Genomic DNA, 23411 nt, shown 5'->3' with positions numbered 1-23411 from the left:
GCATGGACTTGGCCTTGATTTTTGTTTACAGCAGACATCGACATCCTCTTGCAAGGGTAAATTAGTTCTCTCAGACTGGTTTAGAAGTGCCAGTTCTTTGAAATCCTCTTCAGAAGTTCTTAATGTCTCCCACATCTAATGCTAATTACCAAGGGTTAACATCGAGTCCAGGCCTACTTGAGTCATAACAAAATATGTGTGCAACTGCTGAGTAAATCGCGGCATGGTGGTGTAATGGTTAGCACTGTCGCCTCACAGTAAGAAGGGTCGGGGTTCAAGCCCAGTGGCTGACAGGGGCCTTTCTGTGTGGAGTTTGCATGTTCTCCCCGTGTCCGTGTGGGTTTCCTCCGGGTGCTCCGGTTTCCACCACAGTCCAAAGACATGCAGGTTAGGTTAATTGGTGGCTCTAAATTAACCAAATGGTTGTTTGTGTCTATGTGTCAGCCCTGTGATGATCTGGCGACTTGTCCAGGGTGTACCCCGCCTCTCACCCATAGTCAGCTGGGATAGGCTCCAGCTTGCCCGCGACCCTGCACAGGATAAGCGGCTACAGATAATGGATGGATGGATGCTGAGTAAATCAAATATTGTGTAAGATGGAGAAATTATGCAGCCTGGTAGTATTTTGGATAAGCAATCAACCAGCTGTTGTGCGTATATTTCCAAATTGTGAGAAATTATCCTCAGCATTAAATTTAGGACTGATATTACAAAACCATTCTGACCAACAGCAATTATATTGAATGCAGTCATCAAAAGAAACAACTTTCCAGACTTTTCTTGGATTTGAGATCAAAGTGGTTGCAAAATGTTAGAGTTATAAATGTTAACTACACTTTTCCGAGTCTAGCTAATTAATGGTTACATACATATTTTGGACTGAAGGGCAAATTAATTATTAGCAAGCAGTGAGGTCAGAGAATGATTTTAGCAATGTAAAGTTTCCTCAAGGTAAGCAAATGGTAGGTTAATTTAATATATGATCCTAAAATACACTCTGAATGCTCCTATACACACACTACCGTTCAAAAGTTTGGGGTCACCCAGACAATTTTGTGTTTTCCATGAAAAGTCACACTTTTATTTACCACCATAAGTTGTAAAATGAATAGAAAATATAGTCAAGACATTTTTCTGGCCATTTTGAGCATTTAATCGACCCCACAAATGTGATGCTCCAGAAACTCAATCTGCTCAAAGGAAGGTCAGTTTTATAGCTTCTCTAAAGAGCTCAACTGTTTTCAGCTGTGCTAACATGATTGTACAAGGGTTTTCTAATCATCCATTAGCCTTCTGAGGCAATGAGCAAACACATTGTACCATTAGAACACTGGAGTGAGAGTTGCTGGAAATGGGCCTCTATACACCTATGGAGATATTGCACCAAAAACCACACATTTGCAGCTAGAATAGTCATTTACCACATTAGCAATGTATAGAGTGGATTTCTGATTAGTTTAAAGTGATCTTCATTGAAAAGAACAGTGCTTTTCTTTCAAAAATAAGGAAATTTCAAAGTGACCCCAAACTTTTGAACGGTAGTGTATATAATATATTTCCTTCTTTTCAGGCAGATTTTACATCCATATGCATTTATTAAAGCTTTGTCTCTCTGTATTCACTTTCACCTGCTGACTAACTGCTGACATCATGATGGTGTCCTGCTTAGAAGGAATGCTTTATATTTAATATTGCCAACCCCAAGTCATATGGCGAGTCCTGTACAAAGTGGATACATGTCCAGTCTCACAGAGAGAGTAGGAGGTGTTACAGCCACTTTTGCTCAAACAAATCTCAACCACAGCACAGCTTAATCACATGTAAACACAGATTTTCAAGGGTTTTTAATTGACTGTATTTAGTAAAAATACATACAAATACAGAAGAAATGCTATAGTGTCACCACCTGGCCAGCCTGGGTCATTAAACAGAGTAGTATAAAATGCTGAGAAGCTGACTCATGTTGTGGAGAGTACCTAAAATTATAAAAGACCACAGTATTTTCCAAACCCTGCAGATAGTGTACTAGCATGCATTAAAAAAAGGGAGGGGGCATGAAACCCACTGTAGCATCGCCACACTAGCTCACCTTATTTAGAAGCTTTGAATGCTCTTAATAACTCAGTTGTTTAATACATTATTATATGTTGAAGGTTCTGTCGGGCTTAAAATCCAGGTTCTGACTGAACATTCCAAGAGTTAATCGCTTTACCTTTATGGTCCAAAAATCTACAATTCCCTCACATTTTCTGAAACAACCCAAACCTGATCTTTTTCTTTAGCATTTAATTATTTAATTTAAGTCTTGTTTACTCTGTATTATTTTTATTTTTGTGCATACTATTAAAAGCTTTGTGTGTGAAAAGTTTGAAATATAGAAAGTTTTCTGTATCCTGACTAACCATTATGTTGTGTAGGGATGTAATGATTCGGAAAACAAAGTACAACAGAGAACCAAAGACTTTTTATATTTGTGTAGAATCCTATCCTGTGCAGGGTCGCAGGCAAGCTGGAGCCTATCCCAGCTGACTACGGGCAAAAGGCGGGGTACACCCTGGACAAGTTGCCAGGTCATCACAGGGCTGACACATAGACACAGACAACCATTCACACTCACACCTATGGTCAATTTAGAGTCACCAGTTAACCTAACCTGCATGTCTTTGGACTGTTGGGGAAACCTGAGCACCCGGAGGAAACCCACACGGACATGGGGAGAACATGCAAACTCCACACAGAAAGGCCCTTGTCGGTCACTGGGCTCGAACCCAGAACCTTTTTGCTGTGAGGTGACAGTGCTAACCACTGCACCACTGTGCCACACCTTAATAGCCAACATAATGGGCAAAAGAAATATATGATTTATTTATTCATTTATTTATTTATTTTTACTTTTGGAAGTACAGAGAATGCACTGCTTCTCAGAGATATTATTAAGAGGTGAAGCTAAAGCTGAAATAAGGAGTGAACCATAACAAAAGGAGGTGTGGTGGTTAACAAGCTTAGAACCATGTACAATGTTTCTATGGATTTGAGGAATTGTAAAGAATGTGAAGAGTGCCGTTGCCCAAGAGTTTAGCGTTCGGAGCCTGAGGGTGTGAAGTATCTGAACAGTTATTAAGGAAAGCTTTTAGGTCTACTGTGCATTTGATATAGTATCAAAAGCAGCAGCAGCACTTCTGTCATTTCTCATCATTTCTCATCATTAACATGATTATCATAGTCGTTTTTTTTCTCTCTAGTATTTCACATGTTAATAAATTAAACTTTATATTTATCCCCAAGAGAAACAGTAAGTTGCCATCAGAGTTCCTGAGGACTGCGAGAAAAATAATACAAGTTTTTAAAGAATAATAATAATTTGTTTGCATTTATTTCAACAATTCTTTCAGAATGTCAATAATTTTGGGTCATATTTTTGAGAGAAAGATGTAGGATATACTCTTAAAAATTCAATACACTGTTTCAGAAAGTATTTCTAATGAGAATAAGGTTTATTAGAACAATGATAAATACTTTCTGACATTGTTGGAGTCGACATTTTAATCATTGTGTGTGTGTAATGTTTTATATAAACATGCTTTATTTTTTTCTTATTTTCATAAAGAGTGCCAATAATTATGCAATTCAAAAAGTATTTACATATAGTACCAGTCAAAAGTTTGCACACCCCTACTCAATCATAGGTTTTTCTGTATTTTGACTATTTTCTACATTGTAGAACAATACTGACGACATCAAAACTATGAAATAACATATGGAGCATTTATGGAATTATGTGGTAAACAAAAAAATGTGTCAAAAAAACGAAATATGTTTCATAGTTTAGATTCTTCAAAGTAGCCAGCGTTTACCTTGATGACGCTTTGCACACTATTGGCATTATCTTAACCAGCTTCATGAGGGAGTCACCTGGAATGCTTTTCAATTAACTGGTGTGTCTCGTCAAAAGTTAATTAGTGGAATTTTTGGCCTTCATAATGCGATTGAAATCAAACAGTAAACAGTAAATAAAAAGATTCCGTAAATAGCCCTATTCAACAACTGTTGTAATCCATATTATGTCAAGAACCGCTCAACTAAGTAAAGAGAAACGACATCCATCATTACTTTAAGACATGAAGTGTCCTTTAATTAATAAAAATAAAGAAAAAACACTGAATTAAAAGGTGTGTCCAAACTTTTGACTGGTAACTGTATTCCTGTTTAGGTACTGTCTCTGAGTGCTGATGTCCTCCCTGAGTACAAGCTTCAAGCTCCCCGCATCCACAAGTGGACCATCCTGCACTACAGTCCCTTCAAGGCTGTATGGGACTGGGTTATTCTGTTACTGGTTATCTACACAGCCATCTTTACACCATACTCGGCAGCCTTCCTGCTAAGTGATGAGGAGGAGGCTGCCAGGCAGCGCTGTGGATACTCCTGCAGTCCTCTCAATGTGGTGGATCTCATTGTAGATATAATGTTTGTTATTGATATTGTCATTAACTTTCGCACAACTTATGTCAATACCAACGATGAGGTGGTCAGCCAGCCCGGCCGCATTGCTGTGCACTACTTTAAAGGTTGGTTCCTCATCGACTTGGTGGCTGCCATTCCATTTGACCTGCTTATCTACCGCTCTGGAGAAGAGGTGCAAAGACTCACTAAATTTTTGTACCCCAACACCACTCACCTTCGAACATGACTGCACATGAATGCAAAGTTTTGTAAGCTTTTGAAATTTCGATTTTCTTTCCTTTCCAGACAACCACTCTGATTGGTCTGCTGAAAACAGCTCGGCTGCTGCGGTTAGTACGTGTGGCACGTAAACTGGACCGGTACTCAGAGTATGGAGCAGCAGTGCTCTTCCTGCTCATGTGCACCTTTGCGTTAATTGCACACTGGCTGGCATGTATCTGGTATGCCATAGGGAATGTGGAGAGAAGTGGTTCATCTCGAATCGGTTGGCTAGACTCACTGGGAGAACAGCTTGGCAAGCCTTATAATGAGACAATTCCATCTTCTGGACCAACCATTAAAGACAAGTATGTCACTGCTCTTTACTTCACCTTCAGCAGTCTGACCAGCGTGGGCTTTGGGAACGTCTCACCAAACACCAACCCTGAGAAGATCTTCTCAATTTGTGTTATGCTCATTGGTGGTGAGTACTCTTAAAGATTCAAATATTCAAGTCACGAAATCTTATTTATACACTATCTATATGTTTGAATTACATATTATAACTGAAGAAAATTATTTTTATATTACTCAGCCTACAGAGAAATTTTAGACATTTCTAGTATAATATGAAATGTCTCAGAGTGTACTTGAAATTGCCCTCTGTATTCTCAGGTAGTGTTGTTGTTTTTAGTTCACTCAATGGGCTTTTGTTTTGTCCTTTAGTTTTGGTTCTACTGCCACCCTGTCATGATTACCCTGAAGTGTTCACCTGTTCTGTTTCTCACTTTGATTAGTTTGGTTATTTCTGCCCTGTTGTTTCTGTTCCTCCTTGCAAATTCATCCATCCATCCATCCATCCATTATATGTAGCTGCTTATCCTGTGCAGGGTCGCAGGCAAACTGGAGCCTATCCCAGCTGACTATGGGCGAAAGGCGGGGTACACCCTGGACAAGTCGCCAGGTCATCACAGGGCTGACACATAGACACAGACAACCATTCACACTCACATTCACACCTACGGTCAATTTAGAGTCACCAGTTAACCTAACCTGCATGTCTTTGGACTGTGGGGGAAACCGGAGCACCCGGAGGAAACCCACGCGGACACGGGGAGAACATGCAAACTCCATACAGAAAGGCCCTCGCCGGCCACGGGGCTCAAACCCAGGACCTTCTTGCTGTGAGGCGGCAGTGCGAACCACTACACCACTGTGCCGCCCCCTTGCAAATTCTTATCATTTTGTCTCATTAAGGCCAAGCTTTAGTATCATGTGATCCCTTTTCTTTTTCTCTTGTAGTACTTCCTGGTTTGGACCCTTGCCTTGGTTTTGTGTTTTTATTATGAATTATCCTCATGTTATTCTATCTGCCTGTGTTTTGACCCCATCTATGGACTTTGCCAATGATTCTTGGATTAATAAAAGAGACGCTGAGTTTATGCACGTGTCCTGCTTCCGACTTCCACATATTACATTACTTTTGTATTCCATTTAATTTCCTTGTTTTTTAATAATCTGAAAAGAATGAACAGAGATGTGTTCATTGGAAAGCTATTGATTACAAATTTAATCACAAAGGTTGTGACACAGGGGCGGCACGGTGGTGTAGTGGTTAGCACTGTCGCCTCACAGCAAGAAGGTCCGGGTTCGAGCCCCGTGGCCAACGAGGGCCTTTCTGTGCGGAGTTTGCATGTTCTCCCCGTGTCCGCGTGGGTTTCCTCCGGGTGCTCCGGTTTCCCCCACAGTCCAAAGACATGCGGGTTAGGTTAACTGGTGACTCTAAATTGACCGTAGGTGTGAATGTGAGTGTGAATGGTTGTCTGTGTCTATGTGTCAGCCCTGTGATGGCCTGGCAACTTGTCCAGGGTGTACCCCGCCTTTCGCCCGTAGTCAGCTGGGATAGGCTCCAGCTTGCCTGCGACCTTGTAGTACAGGATAAAGCAGCTAGAGATAATGAGATGAGATGAGGTTGTGACACACAAATCTTCTTCTGGTATTGATAACTGTTACCCATAAAAATAAAATAACTTTAACCTTCTTAATGGCTCAGAAAGTTTCTAAATTCTCATTAGCACCCAGATAACCTTCTATGCATTCACAATGAAATACATTCGGTTTTTTATTTAAAAAAAATTGAATTTTTTTTACAGCACTGATGTATGCCAGTATCTTTGGGAATGTGTCAGCTATTATCCAGAGACTTTACTCTGGAACTGCTCGCTACCACACACAGATGCTACGGGTGCGAGAGTTCATTCGATTCCACCAGATCCCCAATCCACTAAGGCAGCGACTAGAGGAGTATTTCCAACATGCTTGGTCCTACACCAATGGTATTGATATGAATGCTGTAAGTTTTTTTTTTTCCTCCCTTACATTTTACGATTGTACTGATGATATTTATTCTCACAGCTGAATGTATATTATATTAATTAATTAATTATATAATTATGAGTCAGCAGGCGGCATGGTGGTGTAGTGGTTAGCGCTGTCGCCTCACAGCAAGAAGGTCCGGGTTCGAGCCCCGTGGCCGACGAGGACCTTTCTGCGCGGAGTTTGCATGTTGTCCACGTGGGTTTCCTCCGGGTGCTCCGGTTTCCCCCACAGTCCAAAGACATGCAGGTTAGGTTAACTGGTGACTCTAAATTGACCGTAGGTGTGAATGTGAGTGTGAACGGTTGTCTGTGTCTATGTGTCAGCCCTGTGATGACCTGGCGACTTGTCCAGGGTGTACCCCGCCTTTCGCCTGTAGTCAGCTGGGATCGGCTCCAGCTTGCCTGCGACCGTGTAGAACAGGATAAAGCGGCTAGAGATAATGAGATGAGATGAATTATGAGTCAAGACAGTGGCACCAGATGTGTAATAACATATATTTAAATAATATTGACTGGCTTTTTTTGTGGTATATCAAATATATTCCATTCAGCTAGCATGATATTGAACGAGTTGAAGATGATCTGATATACCACGAAGAAAAGCCATCATTATTATTATTATTATTATTATTATTATTATTATTATTATTATCTCATCTCATTATCTCTAGCCGCTTTATCCTGTTCTACAGGGTCGCAGGCAAGCTGGAGCCTATCCCAGCTGACTACGGGCGAAAGGCGGGGTACACCCTGGACAAGTCACCAGGTCATCACAGGGCTGACACATAGACACAGACAACCATTCACACTCACATTCACACCTACGGTCAATTTAGAGTCACCAGTTAACCTAACCTGCATGTCTTTGGACTGTGGGGGAAACCGGAGCACCCGGAGAAAACCCACGCGGATACAGGGAGAACATGCAAACTCCGCACAGAAAGGCCCTCGTTGGCCACGGGGCCCGAACCCGGACCTTCTTGCTGTGAGGCAACAGCGCTAACCACTACACCACCATGCCGCCCTTATTATTATTAGTAGTAGTATTATTATATTATACACATTCCTTTCGGGTGTTCAATGCGTCTTTCTCTTTCAAAATTCTCTCAGAATTTTCTGCATTTGACAAAGCAAACCTGGCGGCCATGTTTGCTTACAAATTGTCACAGTCGCTCACTAGTGCAAAAGTTCTACGTCTCTGACATGTGACATCATGTCTTGACAACCATGCAATTTCGTAAACCATATTCAACACTCATTCTCCATTGAGTAGAGTGCCATAATACACATAGGATAAGCAATATGCTAACAATATTGCATGCTACCAAACCAAATGAATGAAACCCGCTAGAAGGGAATAGAACACGTTTTATTCCATTGAAAAAGTGTCCTGTATGTATAATAATAAAATATTCAATAGAGAATATAATACTGCTCACTCCTGTATCTCTCTTCTACCCTGATCAGGTGCTGAAGGGTTTTCCTGAATGCTTGCAAGCAGACATTTGTCTGCATCTGAACCGCAGTCTGCTACAGAACTGCAAAGCCTTCAAAGGCTCCACCAAAGGTTGCTTACGTGCTCTAGCCATGAAATTTAAGACAACACATGCCCCACCAGGAGACACACTGGTTCATGCAGGTGATGTCATTTCAGACCTCTACTTTATCTCCCGAGGCTCCATTGAAATCCTGAGGGGTGATGTAGTAGTAGCCATCCTGGGTAAGGCATTTTAAGGTTTAGCTTCTGTTAAATGTTTTATATGCATGAACTTTTGGGAACATACCTGTTTGTTACCAAAGAAGACTGCATGAAGAGTAAGATAAATATTGTAGTAAGAAGGCAACATCGTGTGATTATTAATATACACTTTCATATTACTGTAGAATATATAGCATATAGTACCAGCTACCAGTCCTGCGATGACCTGGCAACTTGTCCAGGGTGTACCCCGCCTCTTGCCCATAGTCAGCTGGGATAGGCTCCAGCTTGCCTGCGACCCTGCACAGGATAAGTGGCTACAGATAATGGATGGATGGATGGATACCAGCTACCACTCAGTGTTTTGTTAAATATAGCGCATGTTTAAAGAATGACCGTCAGCCATGATATTGTTTTTTTCATACCAATACTGAGCCTATTTTATAAGCTATTTTCCATCTTATTTGCTGTCTTTGCTTGTATATCAGAGATTGATAGATAGATAAACTTTATTTCAACAGGGTGGCCCATTCAGCACTGCTGGTATCCATAGGGGCCCTGCAAAACCACACTAATACAATACAAAACTACACTTATGTACAATTTCAAAAATACGTTACAACAATCTTTAAAAATCTCATTAACGTGATTAATCCAAAAATTCAATTAAAACTACCACCATGGTCTCAAGAGAAAAAACACAACAAAAACTTCAAGAAAGAAAATATACGAAACTAACAAAAATATCATAATAATTTATATAATATAAATTAGACTATGAAAAATATGACCTAATGAGCCTTTTAAATTGATTTAGAGATGTAGTTGATTTAATATTTGCTGGCAATGAATTAAAAAGTGTTGAACCTGAATATCTAAAAGTTCATTTACCGAGCGTAAGCTTAGGTTTTGGTAAATGCAAATCAGATTTACATCAAGTGTTATAACTATGAATACGTGAGTTCCTCGTAAAATAATTGCTCAAATGTTTAGGAGCTAAATTATGAAGACATTTAAATCCTGGCAAACACTTGTGAATTTTTCTGTTTGTCTCTAAATCAATCCAGTTTACAACTTCTATAGTATCTTTACAGGGGTCTTGTCTGGTAATAACGTGAGCAGCTCAATTTTGTAGCTTCTGTAAGTTCATGCAATTAATTAATGGATTTAATGTATAATTCATTTGGTACAATCCTGTAGGAAAGAATGATATATTTGGGGAGCCCATTAATTTGTACACACGCCCTGGGAAGTCATGCGCTGATGTAAGAGCTCTGACCTACTGCGATCTGCACAAGATCCAGAGGGAGGATGTTTTGGAGGTGCTGGACATGTATCCAGAATTCTCCAATTACTTCTGGAGCAACCTGGAGATCACCTTCAGCCTTAGAGACGTAGGTACCTGTGCTGAAAAATTAAAGAAATACACAACACTGTGAGAACTTGCTCTTAAAAAAAACAACAACAATGCATTTGTTGAAACATTCTCACTCATTAGACTACAACAATTTCTGGGTCTGACACCAGCGAGAAGTCAGGAAAGGCCTACATGAAAGATCAAATGAACAGATCAACAAGTGCACTTTCCTGCCATCGCAGTAATGAAAAAGGTACAATATTACAAGATGTTATTCGATATGTTTAATAAATGAAACAAGTACTATGTAGAATTCGGCTTAAAAGTATAAGTCTGATGGGTAGATTTACTCTAAATGTTATCTGGTCTTATTCCTCACTATTATTAGACAGCACAGTGAAGACAGAAGCCAAACTTAACAGGACAACTCTTCAGCCTTGGAGGAGCAGGCAGTATGAGGAAAAAGGACAAAAGGTTCATCAGGACTTGGATTCCTCATCCTCTCAAACTAGCAGTGATGAAGAGAATGAGTCTAGGCAAACCTTCTTCCACAGTCACACTCCCAAATTTCACATAAGCAAACACAGAGAGCAAACAAGTTGTAACGATATCTCAGGTAGGCTATAAAGAAATTTTATATAAAACTTGCACATTTTTTTACACATTTAAATGGGTACCAAAACACGACATTGTGTAACATATATAAGGCAAGGCAAGGCAAGTTTATTTATATAGCACATTTCATACACAATGGCAGTTCAATGTGCTTTACAGAAGCAAAAACAAAAACAGTAAACAATAGAGAAATAAAATTACATAAAATAATTTTATTTTTAATCTAAAACAATTAATTAAAAGAATTAAAAGAATTAAAAGAAAATAATAAGAATTAAACAATAGTAGAAATAAAATAATAAAATGCCAAAAAGGAGAAAAAGAAAAAGAAACCAGCGGAATAAAATAGAATAAAATTAAAGTAAATTTAAAACGTGCAGAGAAAGTAAAGATTATAAAAAATGTAAAAATATTAATTATTTAACAGGAAGCATCTGAGAACAGCTTGGTCTTTAACCTAGATTTGAAGCTGCCAACAGCAGGAGCATTTTTAATGTCCTCTGGCAGTTGGTTCCATAGCTGTACTGCATAGTAGCTAAAAGCTGCTTCACCACACTTTGTTTTAACAACTGGTTTTAATAGTAAATTTTTCTGTTGCGATCTGGTAGATCTGATTGGGTTAGGCCGCTGCAACATATCAGAGAGGTAATTGGGCCCTGTACCATTTAGAGATTTATACACCAGCAGCAATACTTTAAAGTCAATTCTGTAGCTTACTGGAAGCCAGTGAAGGGACCTTAGAATTGGGGTAATGTGCTCTGTTCTTTTTGTTCGTGTGAGAACCCTCGCCGCTGCATTTTGAACCAGCTGAAGTCGTTTGATGGTCTTTTTTGGCAAGCCTGTGAAAAGGCCATTGCAGTAATCAACCCTACTAGAGATGAAGGCATGTATTAGTTTTTCCAGATCATTTTTTGACATAAGTCCTCTTAGTTTGGAAATGTTTTTAGGTGGTAAAATGCCGTTTTAGTGATTGCTTTCATGTGACTGTCAAAGTTTAGCTCGCTGTCAATGAAAACACCAAGATTTTTAACCATTTCTTTAGTTTTAATCCCTTTTGTGTCAAGTATAGTGGTAATCCCGAGTCTTTCATCTTTTTTTCCAAATAGAATTACTTCTGTTTTATCTGTGTTCAACTGGAGAAAATTTTGTGACATCCAGCTATTGATTTGATCGATGCACTGGTAGAGACATTCAAGGGGGGCATAGTCATTTGGTGATAGAGCAAAAATAAATTTGGGTATCATCTGCATAGCAGATATATATATATATATATATATATATATATATATATATATATATATATATATATATATATATATTTTCTTTCTTTCTTCAGAGGTCTCCAACATCTTTAGATTCTGGGGAGAAAGCCATGGGCATTGTTACCAACAGGTGCCCAGCCACAGTTTACCCTGCCCTCCTCCCTCATCTTCATCTATGGATTTCTCACACAATATCACCCCCCGTCAATGCAGTAAGGTGGAAAACAGACTGGAACTTCTGCAGAAACAACTTCGCAGGTGATAGAGTCTAATTTCTGATTAATTCCTAATTTCTCTTCAACAGTCAAGGTATATTGTTGATATTATCTAAACTGTCAGAAATAGGGGTACAGTAGGAGTCCATTTCTGTCCCCCAAGGTACAATCTACACTAATGTACTCCCAGGGCTCACTACTGGACCTCAAGGAAACTAGTTGTACCTTTTTAGGGTCAATATGTTCCCAAACAGTACATAAAGGGTACAAATAAGTACCTTAGAAGGTACTGTCACAGTGACAAGCTGTTGTACTGATAAAGGTACAGTAAGGAACTTTATTTTCTGAGCGTGTACAGTACTTATTGCATTTAATTTTCTTTGCTGTGCTTCCACAGCTTGGAGTCTCATATGTCTACAGACATTGGAGCCATCATGCAGTTTCTTCAGCGGCAGATGGCTCTTGTTCCACCAGCTTATAGTGTTGTGACCTCTCCACCTGAATCATCACCAAATGCACCTAAACTTGGACAAAAGCTTGTGCAACCAGTCAATCCTTTAGAAACTGAGAGATCAACCATTCAAGCTCAGGTACCACTAAACCACTGAAATCATATACTTGTGTTGGAGCTGGAGGAATGGTGACATTGCTACAGTTTATCATGTGTCTATAAATCCATAAGCCAGGACCTGATCTTACCAGGCAGTCTCCTGCCCCAGGACTGCCCAGCTCTTTGAGGCACATGGGTGCAACACCAATCTCTGTTTCTATAGAGTGTGTGCACGTGACGTCACGAGGTCACGTGATATTTGTTTATCTGCCATCTTGGACGGCATGCCCGCGCATAGAACTTAGACGAACCCGTTCTAATTATCAAGTGTGTGGGAGTAGATCTTTTGAGAATGGTTATATCTTGTTCAGCATTTGGTTGTACCAATAGACAGGGCCAAAAGGAGGGCCTGTCATTTTATAGATTCCCCGCAGACGAGGAGAGACGCGCAAAATGGGTGTCCGCTGTGCGAAGAGAAAACTGGTACCCCAGTTCCACCAGCCGAATTTGTAGTGAACACTTCATATCAGGTAGGTGTAATCTTCTAATACATTTATATCTGATACTGAATAATAATTCTGCACAGATAAAGATAGTGGTGATTTGTGATTTTTTTTTCAGACAAAAACATACATATTTACAACCCTGTCATTATCTGGAACTGAGTTTAGATTTCGAACATTCTTACGATAAAACGTCCTGCATAGTCTCTTTATGATAAACGTCTTAATGCCACTTACCCATGAGGTTATCAAGTAGACATTCTTCTTTGGAACCTTCCAGAGGTATAGTTGGGATACCCATCCTGCAACAAAATATTTATAAGCTTCCAGGCTCTTGTAAGCTTTGAGGGCTTTGCCAGTGTAACACAATTCACGATTAACGAGAAAATTGTAAATGTCGTGGTAGGCCAGATCGGGCAAATTGCCGGCACCACAGCTCCGAATTTCCCTGAACAAGGATTGTGGCAAGTTGTACGGATCTGCAATCCCCAACCTGGAACACTTTTCCACGTAACGCTGCCTCACGTCACCTTCAAGATGCTGAACAAACTTAGACAAGTTATCGCGCGATGTAGATGGGGTATTTTCCGAATTTTCTTGGGGATTACTCCCTGGATCCATTACGCTCGCGCAAGGTAAACAATCCTGAAGCCGTCCAATATGGTGGAGTAAACATGGACGGGTCACGTGACTGCACATCCTCTATAGCCCTCAACCTCTCACCTATTACATAGCTAGGATTACAGTGGGGGGTTGGTTCTCTGGTAACCATGAGAATTTGACTCCCTATTCACATCTGTATTGCAGCGTACCTTGCCAGATGGCAGTAGGTACCATTTTTATGATGGTCTTTCTTTGGTATGACCCAACCACGAGTTGAACTTGCAACCTCTCGGTTGACAGGTGGACATGCTAACCACTAGGCCAGCTCACGGTCATGTGTTTATAGTTTTGATAAATTACTGAAGGCAATCTTAAGACTCCACTATTACAGTCTTTTAACATTATTGCTTGTCACACTGTATGAGATGAATCCAAAAATTCTTGGCTGAGTTCTGTATCAGACTATGGAATACAAAATCCTCTAAAGATAAACCTGCAATTAAAGAAAATGACTATGTGCTGCTTATGGCATCAATCAGTAAGATCTGGGCTCATGCAGAAAATGGGGTAACAGAAACAAGCCATTAGTATAATAGTTGCAATAAAAACTTTAAAAGGAAAAGAAGAGGAGTTTGAAGCTGTTCATGGCTGGATATAAAAGGGACAAAATGGAATGACCATTCTTCAAAGTGAGTTTGTGGTAATAAGATTTTTTTCCCCTGACCATTAGCATGAACAGTAGCCTTGCAGCTCACTTTCTGAGGAGCCAGGCATGTAGGCTGTTACTGTTCTATTAATTAATGTGAGCAAGTCAGTATTTAAATGATCACTTCTTCAGATATAAATATTCACTGTCCATCCATCCATTATCTGTAGCCGCTTATCCTTTTTTACAGGGTCGCAGGCAAGCTGGAGCCTATCCCAGCTGACTATGGGCGAGAGGCGGGGTACACCCTGGACAAGTCGCCAGGTCATCGTAGGGCTATATTCACTGTCATGTTTCCAATTTTGCATCATCCTATGCTGTCCTCTTACTGGTGGCTTTTAGACGAGCACTGTAGCAGTGGTCACATTTTGAATCAAAACAAATTTCAATCAAAAATTTCTGTCACTGCAAGAACTTTGGTCATCAGCTGTCTTTGGTCACAATAGCACTAAATTGACCACTGATACCTGTGTCACAATATGCATGATAAGAATATTGATATCCGCTCACAACCAAATAATTCCCTTACAACGCTCAATTTTCACCTGCAAACGTAAATGAAAATTGAGCTTTGTAAAAAAAAAAAATTGGACTGAATATTATACAGTGTAAACTCAGCTATTAGTAGTCTAATATTCTCTCATTTTACCAAACCAAATTAATACTTGAACTGTTGCTGCAGTTGTCATTTAATGTTGTAGCCTTAGTCAACAAATACCTTATAATATTTTCACCACACAATGACAAATTGAGACCATATTAGGGGGCGCCATGGCCTAACGTATAGAATGGTTAGAGAAGCAGCTTTGAGACCAAATGGTTGCTGGTTTGATTCCCTAAACCAGCAGAAATGGCTGAAGTGCCCTTGAGCAAGGCACTTAACCCCAGGCTGCTCTGGGTATGTTGTACATTGCTCCGGATAACAGCATCTGCTAAATACCTGTAATGTAATATTATTAATCATGTAAGACCTAGGGCGGCACGGTGGTGTAGTGGTTAGCGCTGTCACCTCACAGCAAGAAGGTCCGGGTTCGAGCCCCGTGGCCGGCGAGGGCCTTTCTGTGTGGAGTTTGCATGTTCTTCCCGTGTCCGTGTGGGTTTCCTCCGGGTGCTCCGATTTCCCCCACAGTCCAAAGACATGCAGGTTAGGTTAACTGGTGACTCTAAATTGACCGTAGGTGTGAATGTGAGTGTGAATGGTTGTCTGTGTCTGTGTGTCAGCCCTGTGATGACCTGGCGACTTGTCCAGGGTGTACCCCGCCTTTCGCCCGTAGTCAGCTGGGATAGGCTCCAGCTTGCCTGCGACCCTGTAGAAGGATAAAGCGGCTAGAGGTAATGAGATTAGATGAGATGTAAGACCTACACCAAATTATTTTATCTTCTTGTATTATTTTTAATAGATACTTGATCTTGAGGATAATGGTGACATCTCTACTAAGTCATGTGAGCTGCTGCAGGACAGTGAGGAGTTCCACCTCTTAGATTGTTCATTGGCTTCCACTCCTGAGAGTCAGGGGTTTGACCCAAAAACCCAAAACGCTTGTGAAGGGCGACTGAGCAAGTCCAGTAGTCCTGAGAGGCTTACCAATGTCATGACCGCTGTTCCTGACAGGCAGCCTGTGGATGTGACTGGTTCTCTGTGGAATCCTACTCTCTATGAAACTATTAACCATGAACACCCTCAACTCATGCAAGATTTGATGTCTTCTGAAAATGCAAGACGCCTTTCTTTGCAAGGTCAACGCACAACAAAAAAGTGCTCCTCAATTCAGCAAAGACATGCTTCTGATCCTGGATGTTAAATATTAATTTCTAATATCATAACTAAGCATGTGAGAAGTCCTTATTTTAATATCTTCTTTAAGGATAAGTAAAATTCCTTGTTTTGTATAATTTTATGACATTAACTGTTGAATTTTTCAAATTAATCTGAAAAAAAAACTTGAAAATAAACTAAATTATTTACTAAGGAATCAACAGTCTTCCATAGTGCCATCAAAAATAAAGTGCAAAATTCTCGGCCAAGATCCCAGTGGAGAGACCAATCATAGGTTTAACCTGATAATGGGGATGCAGCAAGAAATGCAATACAACAAAATACAGCCCCTAAATCAGAAAAAGTTGGGATGGTAAGGAAAATGCAAATTTAAAAAGAGGAAGCAGTGATTTCTTCTAAATTTACTTTGACCTGTATTTTGTTGCAGACAGTATGAACCCCAGATATTTTTCGTGTTTTGGATGGTCAACTTCATTTAATTTTTTAATATACATTCCATTTTCATCCATTCCCGTGTTTCAGACCTGCAACACATTCCAAAAAAAAAAAAAGTGGGGATGGGGTAATAGGGCTAGTAATGAGGTAAAACAATTAAATAATGATGTGATTTGAAACAGGTGATGTCAACAGGTGATTGTAATCATGATTTGGTACAAAATCCAGGAAAGGCCTAGTCTTTGAAGAGCAAAGATGGGCTGAGGATCTCCAATTTGTCAAAAAATGTGTGAGAAAAATTATTGAAATGTTTAAAAATAATGTTCCTCAAAGAAAGATAGGATGGGATTTGGATATTTCACCCTCTACGGTGCATAATATCATTCAATGATTCAAGGAATCTGGAGGAATTTCGGTGTGTAAAGGGCAAGGGCTCAAGCCTAAGCTGAACACCTATGATCTCTGATCCCTCAGATGGCATTGCATCAAGAACCGTCATTTGTCTATAGCTGATATAATCATGTGGGCTTGGGATTACTTTGGCTAACCCTTATCAAGCACTACAATATGGAGTTCCATCCACAAATGCCAGTTAAAACTTTACCGTGCAAAAAGGAAGCCTTATGTTAGCTGTTTCCCAAAGTGCTGTCGATTTCTCTGGGCTCAGAGGCATCAGAGGATGTGTTCAGACAAATCAGCATTCCAGGTCTTTTTTTGTAAGAAATGGATGCCATGAACTTCAGAGGCATCTGGGATGGACCATTACACAGTGGAAACATGTACTGTGGTCAGACGAATCAGTATTCCTGGTGTTTTTTGGAAGAAATGGATGCCATGTGCTCTGGACCAATGACAAAAAGGACCATCCAGGCTGTTATCAGCAACAAGTCCAAAAGCCAGGGTCTGTCGTGGTATGGGGTTGAGTCAGTGCCCTTCGCAAAGGTAACTTACACTTCTGTGATGGCAGCATCGAAAAGTACATTGAGATTTTGGAGTGACATGTGCTGCCTTCAAGACGATAGCTTTTCCAGGGAGATTTCAACAAGACAATGCAAAACCACATTACAAAGGCATGGCTGCGGAAGAAGAGGGTGCCTGAATAAAAACCCAATAAAATTCATGAGGTAAAACATCACAATGTGCTGTTATATTGTTTTGAGTGCAATACAGGTCAAAGATTATTTAAAAATTATTGTTTTCAGTTTTAATTTCAATTTCAACACACTGTCCCAACTTTTTCTGATTTAGGGTTGCATGATAATAAAACATGTCATACAAAGTCACTTCCCCACTTCTGACAAGACCAAGACAGCAATACTGTGTATGGTGAATATTGTAGTGTGTTATATAACCAATATTTGCATGGGTCATTGCACTTGTCATGTGTATGTCGGGCAGTTTGTATTCACTTGATTACAGGGGACATTATTGTTTGCTGTACAAAACTGGCTCATGTCAGTAGCCTTAGGTAAATGTTTGAGTTAGCTTGGGTTACTTGAGAAATGGTTCCAGGCTCAGCAATAAGGCCACTCAAAGTACATTAAGCCTTTCTTTTTGGCAGTGAACAATGCTCTGAATTTAACTCTGGTAGTAAAATGAAAAGTGCACTGGTCTCTTGTTAAAGCAAAAATACCTCAGATTAAGTAATTCAAGTGATCCTTGAATATTTTCTCACTGAAGTCATACACATTATGTATAATTAAACCACTTTGACAGCACCAGCAATAAACATTTTTTGCCTGAACAATGTTTCTGAAGAGTTTGGACTTACGTAAATTGATATAATGTATTCTAGAAATCTGGAACCAATTTACAGATTAATTATAGATTGTAGATTAATTACAGATTGTAGATTAATTACTGCAAATATACTTTAAATCTGTTGCAGTTATTGAGTGAAGGAAAAATACTCACTAATTTGAATGCAATCCTTGTACATTATGTGATGTATGTTTTTGTAGGTCAGGTTTCTGCATTTATTGTCTTCCTTTTCCTGGATCATACATAACCTGAAATAAAATCTCTATTGTGGTGTTGTTAACTGTAACCCTAATTCTGAGTATGAATTTTTGAAAAGTGATAGAAAATTAGGATTACGGGACTTTATTCCACCCAGTTAAATGTTAAGTATATACATTTTATTGCACTTTATTGTTTAGTATATTGTTTATTGTTGACTGTTGAGCTGTTCTGAACCCTATTAGCGCCAATATTGTTGTGTGCCAATAAAAGAATCTTAAATGAATTTAAAAAGGAGAAGTACAAAACTCTTTGGAGGATATTTTACTCAAAAGGTGATCAAGAAAGTGTAAAAATACTGGCATTAAAAATTAAAAGTAATCCCTGGGAAAAAATATTCGAGAAGCTGCTTGGGAACTATTGGATTATGTTACTACATTTGACAAGTATTTTTTTATTAGTCAAGATATTCGTGATGTTGATTCAAATTGAGCAGTTGGTAGTTGATGTGGCTTTTGCCAAGAAACCATCTGCATGTCCTTACATCATTTTTACATCCAATTCTTTCATCAGTGCTGTAAAGGTTGGCCTATATGTCTGGGCATCCTTTTTCAGACAATTTCCCTTCTACTGGAAATATTCATTCCCTTGAGCCACTGTAATAATCCCCACATACCCCACTGAACAATACACTGAATTTTTAAAAGGGAACATGCCATACACTTTTATTTTATATTATTCCCTGAGATCGTCTTTCTCTGCAGTTTTAACATGGCATGAAATCTCTACAGGATAAGACAGGCTGATTTTGCGATTGTGCTTTTAAATATTAAATATGTACTCAGCTTTGCACTGATTGGCTAACTTAAACAAATACTATGTCATCCACACCCTCGCCACCAAAATGTGTGAAATTGTAGCTAAACTTGGAGAGGTAAGTAATGGCTTCTGTGCCAGGATTATAGCCTTACATGTATGAACCCTAGTCAGAAGAAGAAAATGAAGGAGCAGATAACTGAACCTGTGCCACAACTAAGACGACAGAGGCTGTTCACATTGGAGACTTGCTGTGGACGTAGGTGTAGCCCAGCCCATACACTTTTGGTCTGTTTGTTCTGCCTATTTTATTTCTATGCCCATTACAGCCTGGGAAGGTAACAGTCCACTTCGAAAAGCCTAGTTTGTCCCCAAGTCACACCATCCATCCATCCATTATCCATAACCACTTACGGTATCCTGTGCAGGATCACGGGCAAAATAGAGCCTATCCCAGCTGACTATGGGCGAGAGGCAGGGTACACCTTGGACAAGTCGCCAGGTCATCGCAGTGCTGACACATAGAGACAAACAACCATTCACATTCACACCTACGGTCAATTTAGAGTCACCAGTTAGCCTAGCCTGCATGTCTTTGTACTGTGGGGGAAACCGGAGCACCCGGAGGAAACCCACGCGGACATGGGGAGAACATGCAAACTCCACACAGAAAGGCCTCCGTTGGCCACTGGGCTTGAACCCAGAACCTTCTTGCTGTGAGGCAACAGTGCTAACCACTGCACCACCATGCCGCTCCCAAGTCGCATCAACATATCTTATTTCAAAAATAACAAGAAAAACAGTTTTCCAAGGCATGTCCACTTTAAACTCTATCCTTCTCATGCAATTTCCAAAACAAGCAGCAATTCTCTATATTTCCTTCACTAATCTTTCTGGAAAAGTCTGTATTTTTAGTTAGCAGCTGACAGTGAAGTAAATTTATTACAACCCCGATTCCAAAAAAGTTGGGACAAAGTACAAATTGTAAATAAAAATGGAATGCAATAATTTACAAATCTCAAAAACTGATATTGTATTCACAACAGAACATAGACAACATATCAAATGTCGAAAGTGAGACATTTTGAAATTTCATGCCAAATATTGGCTCATTTGAAATTTCATGACAACAACACATCTCAAAAAAGTTGGGACAGGGGCAATAAGAGGCTGGAAAAGTTAAAGGTACAAAAAAGGAACAGCTGGAGGACCAAATTGCAACTCATTAGGTCAATTGGCAATAGGTCATTAACATGACTGGGTATAAAAAGAGTGGCAGCAGCTCTCAGAAGTAAAGATGGGAAGAGGATCACCAATCCCCCTAATTCTGCGCCGACAAATAGTGGAGCAATATCAGAAAGGAGTTCGACAGTGTAAAATTGTAGAGTTTGAACATATCATCATCTGCAGTGCATAATATCATCAAAAGATTCAGAGAATCTGGAAGAATCTCTGTGCGTAAGGGTCAAGGCCGGAAAACCATACTGGGTGGCCGTGATCTTCGGGCCCTTAGACGGCACTACATCACATACAGGCATGCTTCTGTATTGGAAATCACAAAATGGGCTCAGGAATATTTACAGAGAACATTATCTGTGAACACAATTCACCGTGCCATCCGCCGTTGCCAGCTAAAACTCTATAGTTCAAAGAAGAAGCCGTATCTAAACATGATCCAGAAGCGCAGACGTCTTCTCTGGGCCAAGGCTCATTTAAAATGGACTGTGGCAAAGCGGAAAATTGTTCTGTGGTCAGACGAATCAAAATTTGAAGTTCTTTATGGAAATCAGGGACGCCGTGTCATTCGGACTAAAGAGGAGAAGGACGACCCAAGTTGTTATCAGCGCTCAGTTCAGAAGCGTGCATCTCTGATTATATGGGGTTGCATTAGTGCGTGTGGCATGGGCAGCTTACATATCTGGAAAGACACCATCAATGCTGAAAGGTATATCCAGGTTCTAGAGCAACATATGCTCCCATCCAGACGATGTCTCTTTCAGGGAAGACCTTGCATTTTCCAACATGACAATGCCAAACCACATACTGCATCAATTACAGCATCATGGCTGCGTAGAAGAAGGGTCCGGGTACTGAACTGGCCAGCCTGCAGTCCAGATCTTTCACTCATAGAAAACATTTGGCGCATCATAAAACGGAAGATGCAACAAAAAAGACCTAAGACAGTTGAGCAACTAGAATCCTACATTAGACAAGAAGGGGTTAACATTCCTATCCCTAAACTTGAGCAACTTGTCTCCTCAGTTCCCAGACGTTTACAGACTGTTGTAAAGAGAAAAGGGGATGTCTCACAGTGGTAAGCATGGCCTTGTCCCAACTTTTTTGAGATGTGTTGTTGTCATGAAATTTAAAATCACCTAATTTTTCTCTTTAAATGAAACATTTTTTCAGTTTAAACATTTGATATGTCATCTATGTTCTATTCTGAATAAAATATGGAATTTTGAAACTTCCACATCATTGCATTCCGTTTTTCTTTACAATTTGTACTTTGTCCCAACTTTTTTGGAATCGGGGTTGTAGTTACGGTAATTTGAAGAACCTCAAGTAGTATGGGCAGCATGGTGCTTAGCACTGTCGCCTCACAGCAAGAAGGTTCTGGATTATAACCCCATGGCCAACGGGGGCCTTTCTGTGTGGAGCTTGCATGTTCTCCCCATGTCTGTGTGGGTTTCTTCTGTGTGCGCCGGTTTCCCCCACAGTCCAAAGACATGCAGTTAGGTCAACATGGGCTGAAGTGCCCAAGAGTGGCGGCGTGCACGTACGCAGTGGCTTTGCTCTCCTATGATGAACTAAATTTCATTGTACACTTGTGCAGTGACAATAAAGACATTCTATTCTATTCTATAGTATGGGCGGCACGGTGGTGTAGTGGTTAGCACTGTCGCCTCACAGCAAGAAGGTTCTGTATTCAAACCCCATGGCCGATGGGGGCCTTTCTGTGTAGAGTTTACATGTTCTCCCCGTGTCTGCGTGGGTTTCCCTCACAGTCCAAAGACATGCAGGTTAGGTAAAATACCCAGCCACTGGGGTTTCACAGGCCAGTGCATACTTTGTGCCAGTCCCAAACACAGATAAATTGGGAAGGGCATCCATCCATTATCTGTAGCCACTTATCCTGTTCTACAGGGTCGTAGGCAAGCTGGAGCCTGGAGCCTATCCCAGCTGACTACGGGCGAGAAGCGGGGTACACCCTGGACAAGTCACCAGGTTATTGGGAAGGGCATCCGGTGTAAAAATCTATGCCAAAGGGGTTGAAAATCAATTGGGGTTTTGTTCTGTATTCTTCCCCTGTCACAAACTATGTGACAAATTAAAATAGTAAATATTAAATATTAGTAAATCTTTGAATGGTTGTATCCCAAATGACTCCAAACTTAATTTCACATCATATGTAGTGTACTTAGGGCGGCACGATGGTGTAGTGGTTAGCACTGTCGCCTCACAGCAAGAAGGTCCTGGGTTTGAGCCCAGCGGTTCACGAGGGCCTTTCTGTATGGAATTTGCATGTTCTCCCCATGTCCGTGTGGGTTTGCTCCAGTTTCCCGGACAGTCCAAAGACATGCAGGTTCGGCTAATTAGTGGCTCTAAATTGACCACAGGTGTGAATGTGAGTGTGAATGGTTGTTTGTCTTTTTGTGTCAGCCCTGTGATGACCTGGTGACTTGTCCAGGGTGCCTCTCACCCATAGTCAGCTGGGATAGGCTCCAGCTTGCCTGCGACCCTGTAGAACAGGATAAGTGGCTACAGGTATGCCCAATGTCACCTGAATAAGTAGGAACAGTATACATTTTGCACTGAGTACAAGCAGGGACTCCGGCAACTAACTATGACATCATAAATAAAAAAGGAGAGCCAG

General features: G+C 40.3%; 1 protein-coding gene across 1 annotated transcript in view; it reads left to right on the top strand.

Annotated features, from left to right (window-relative positions):
* kcnh2a (potassium voltage-gated channel, subfamily H (eag-related), member 2a) overlaps positions 1–16349 on the top strand; it is a 35106-nt gene extending 18757 nt beyond the window's left edge. Inside the window, exons 6-15 of the mRNA XM_060943493.1 lie at positions 4211–4633; positions 4747–5143; positions 6813–7012; positions 8505–8757; positions 9937–10130; positions 10235–10346; positions 10491–10709; positions 12045–12228; positions 12583–12775; positions 15948–16349. Of these exons, the coding sequence (XP_060799476.1) occupies positions 4211–4633; positions 4747–5143; positions 6813–7012; positions 8505–8757; positions 9937–10130; positions 10235–10346; positions 10491–10709; positions 12045–12228; positions 12583–12775; positions 15948–16349 (2577 nt within the window). The remainder of the gene's footprint in view (positions 1–4210; positions 4634–4746; positions 5144–6812; positions 7013–8504; positions 8758–9936; positions 10131–10234; positions 10347–10490; positions 10710–12044; positions 12229–12582; positions 12776–15947) is intronic.
* The last annotated feature ends 7062 nt before the right edge of the window (positions 16350–23411 follow it).

Source organism: Neoarius graeffei, chromosome 17 (assembly GCF_027579695.1).
Source record: "Neoarius graeffei isolate fNeoGra1 chromosome 17, fNeoGra1.pri, whole genome shotgun sequence".
Taxonomy (NCBI): domain Eukaryota; kingdom Metazoa; phylum Chordata; class Actinopteri; order Siluriformes; family Ariidae; genus Neoarius; species Neoarius graeffei.
The sequence above is the reverse complement of the archived record's forward strand: the minus strand, read 5'-3'. Positions and strand labels throughout refer to the sequence as shown.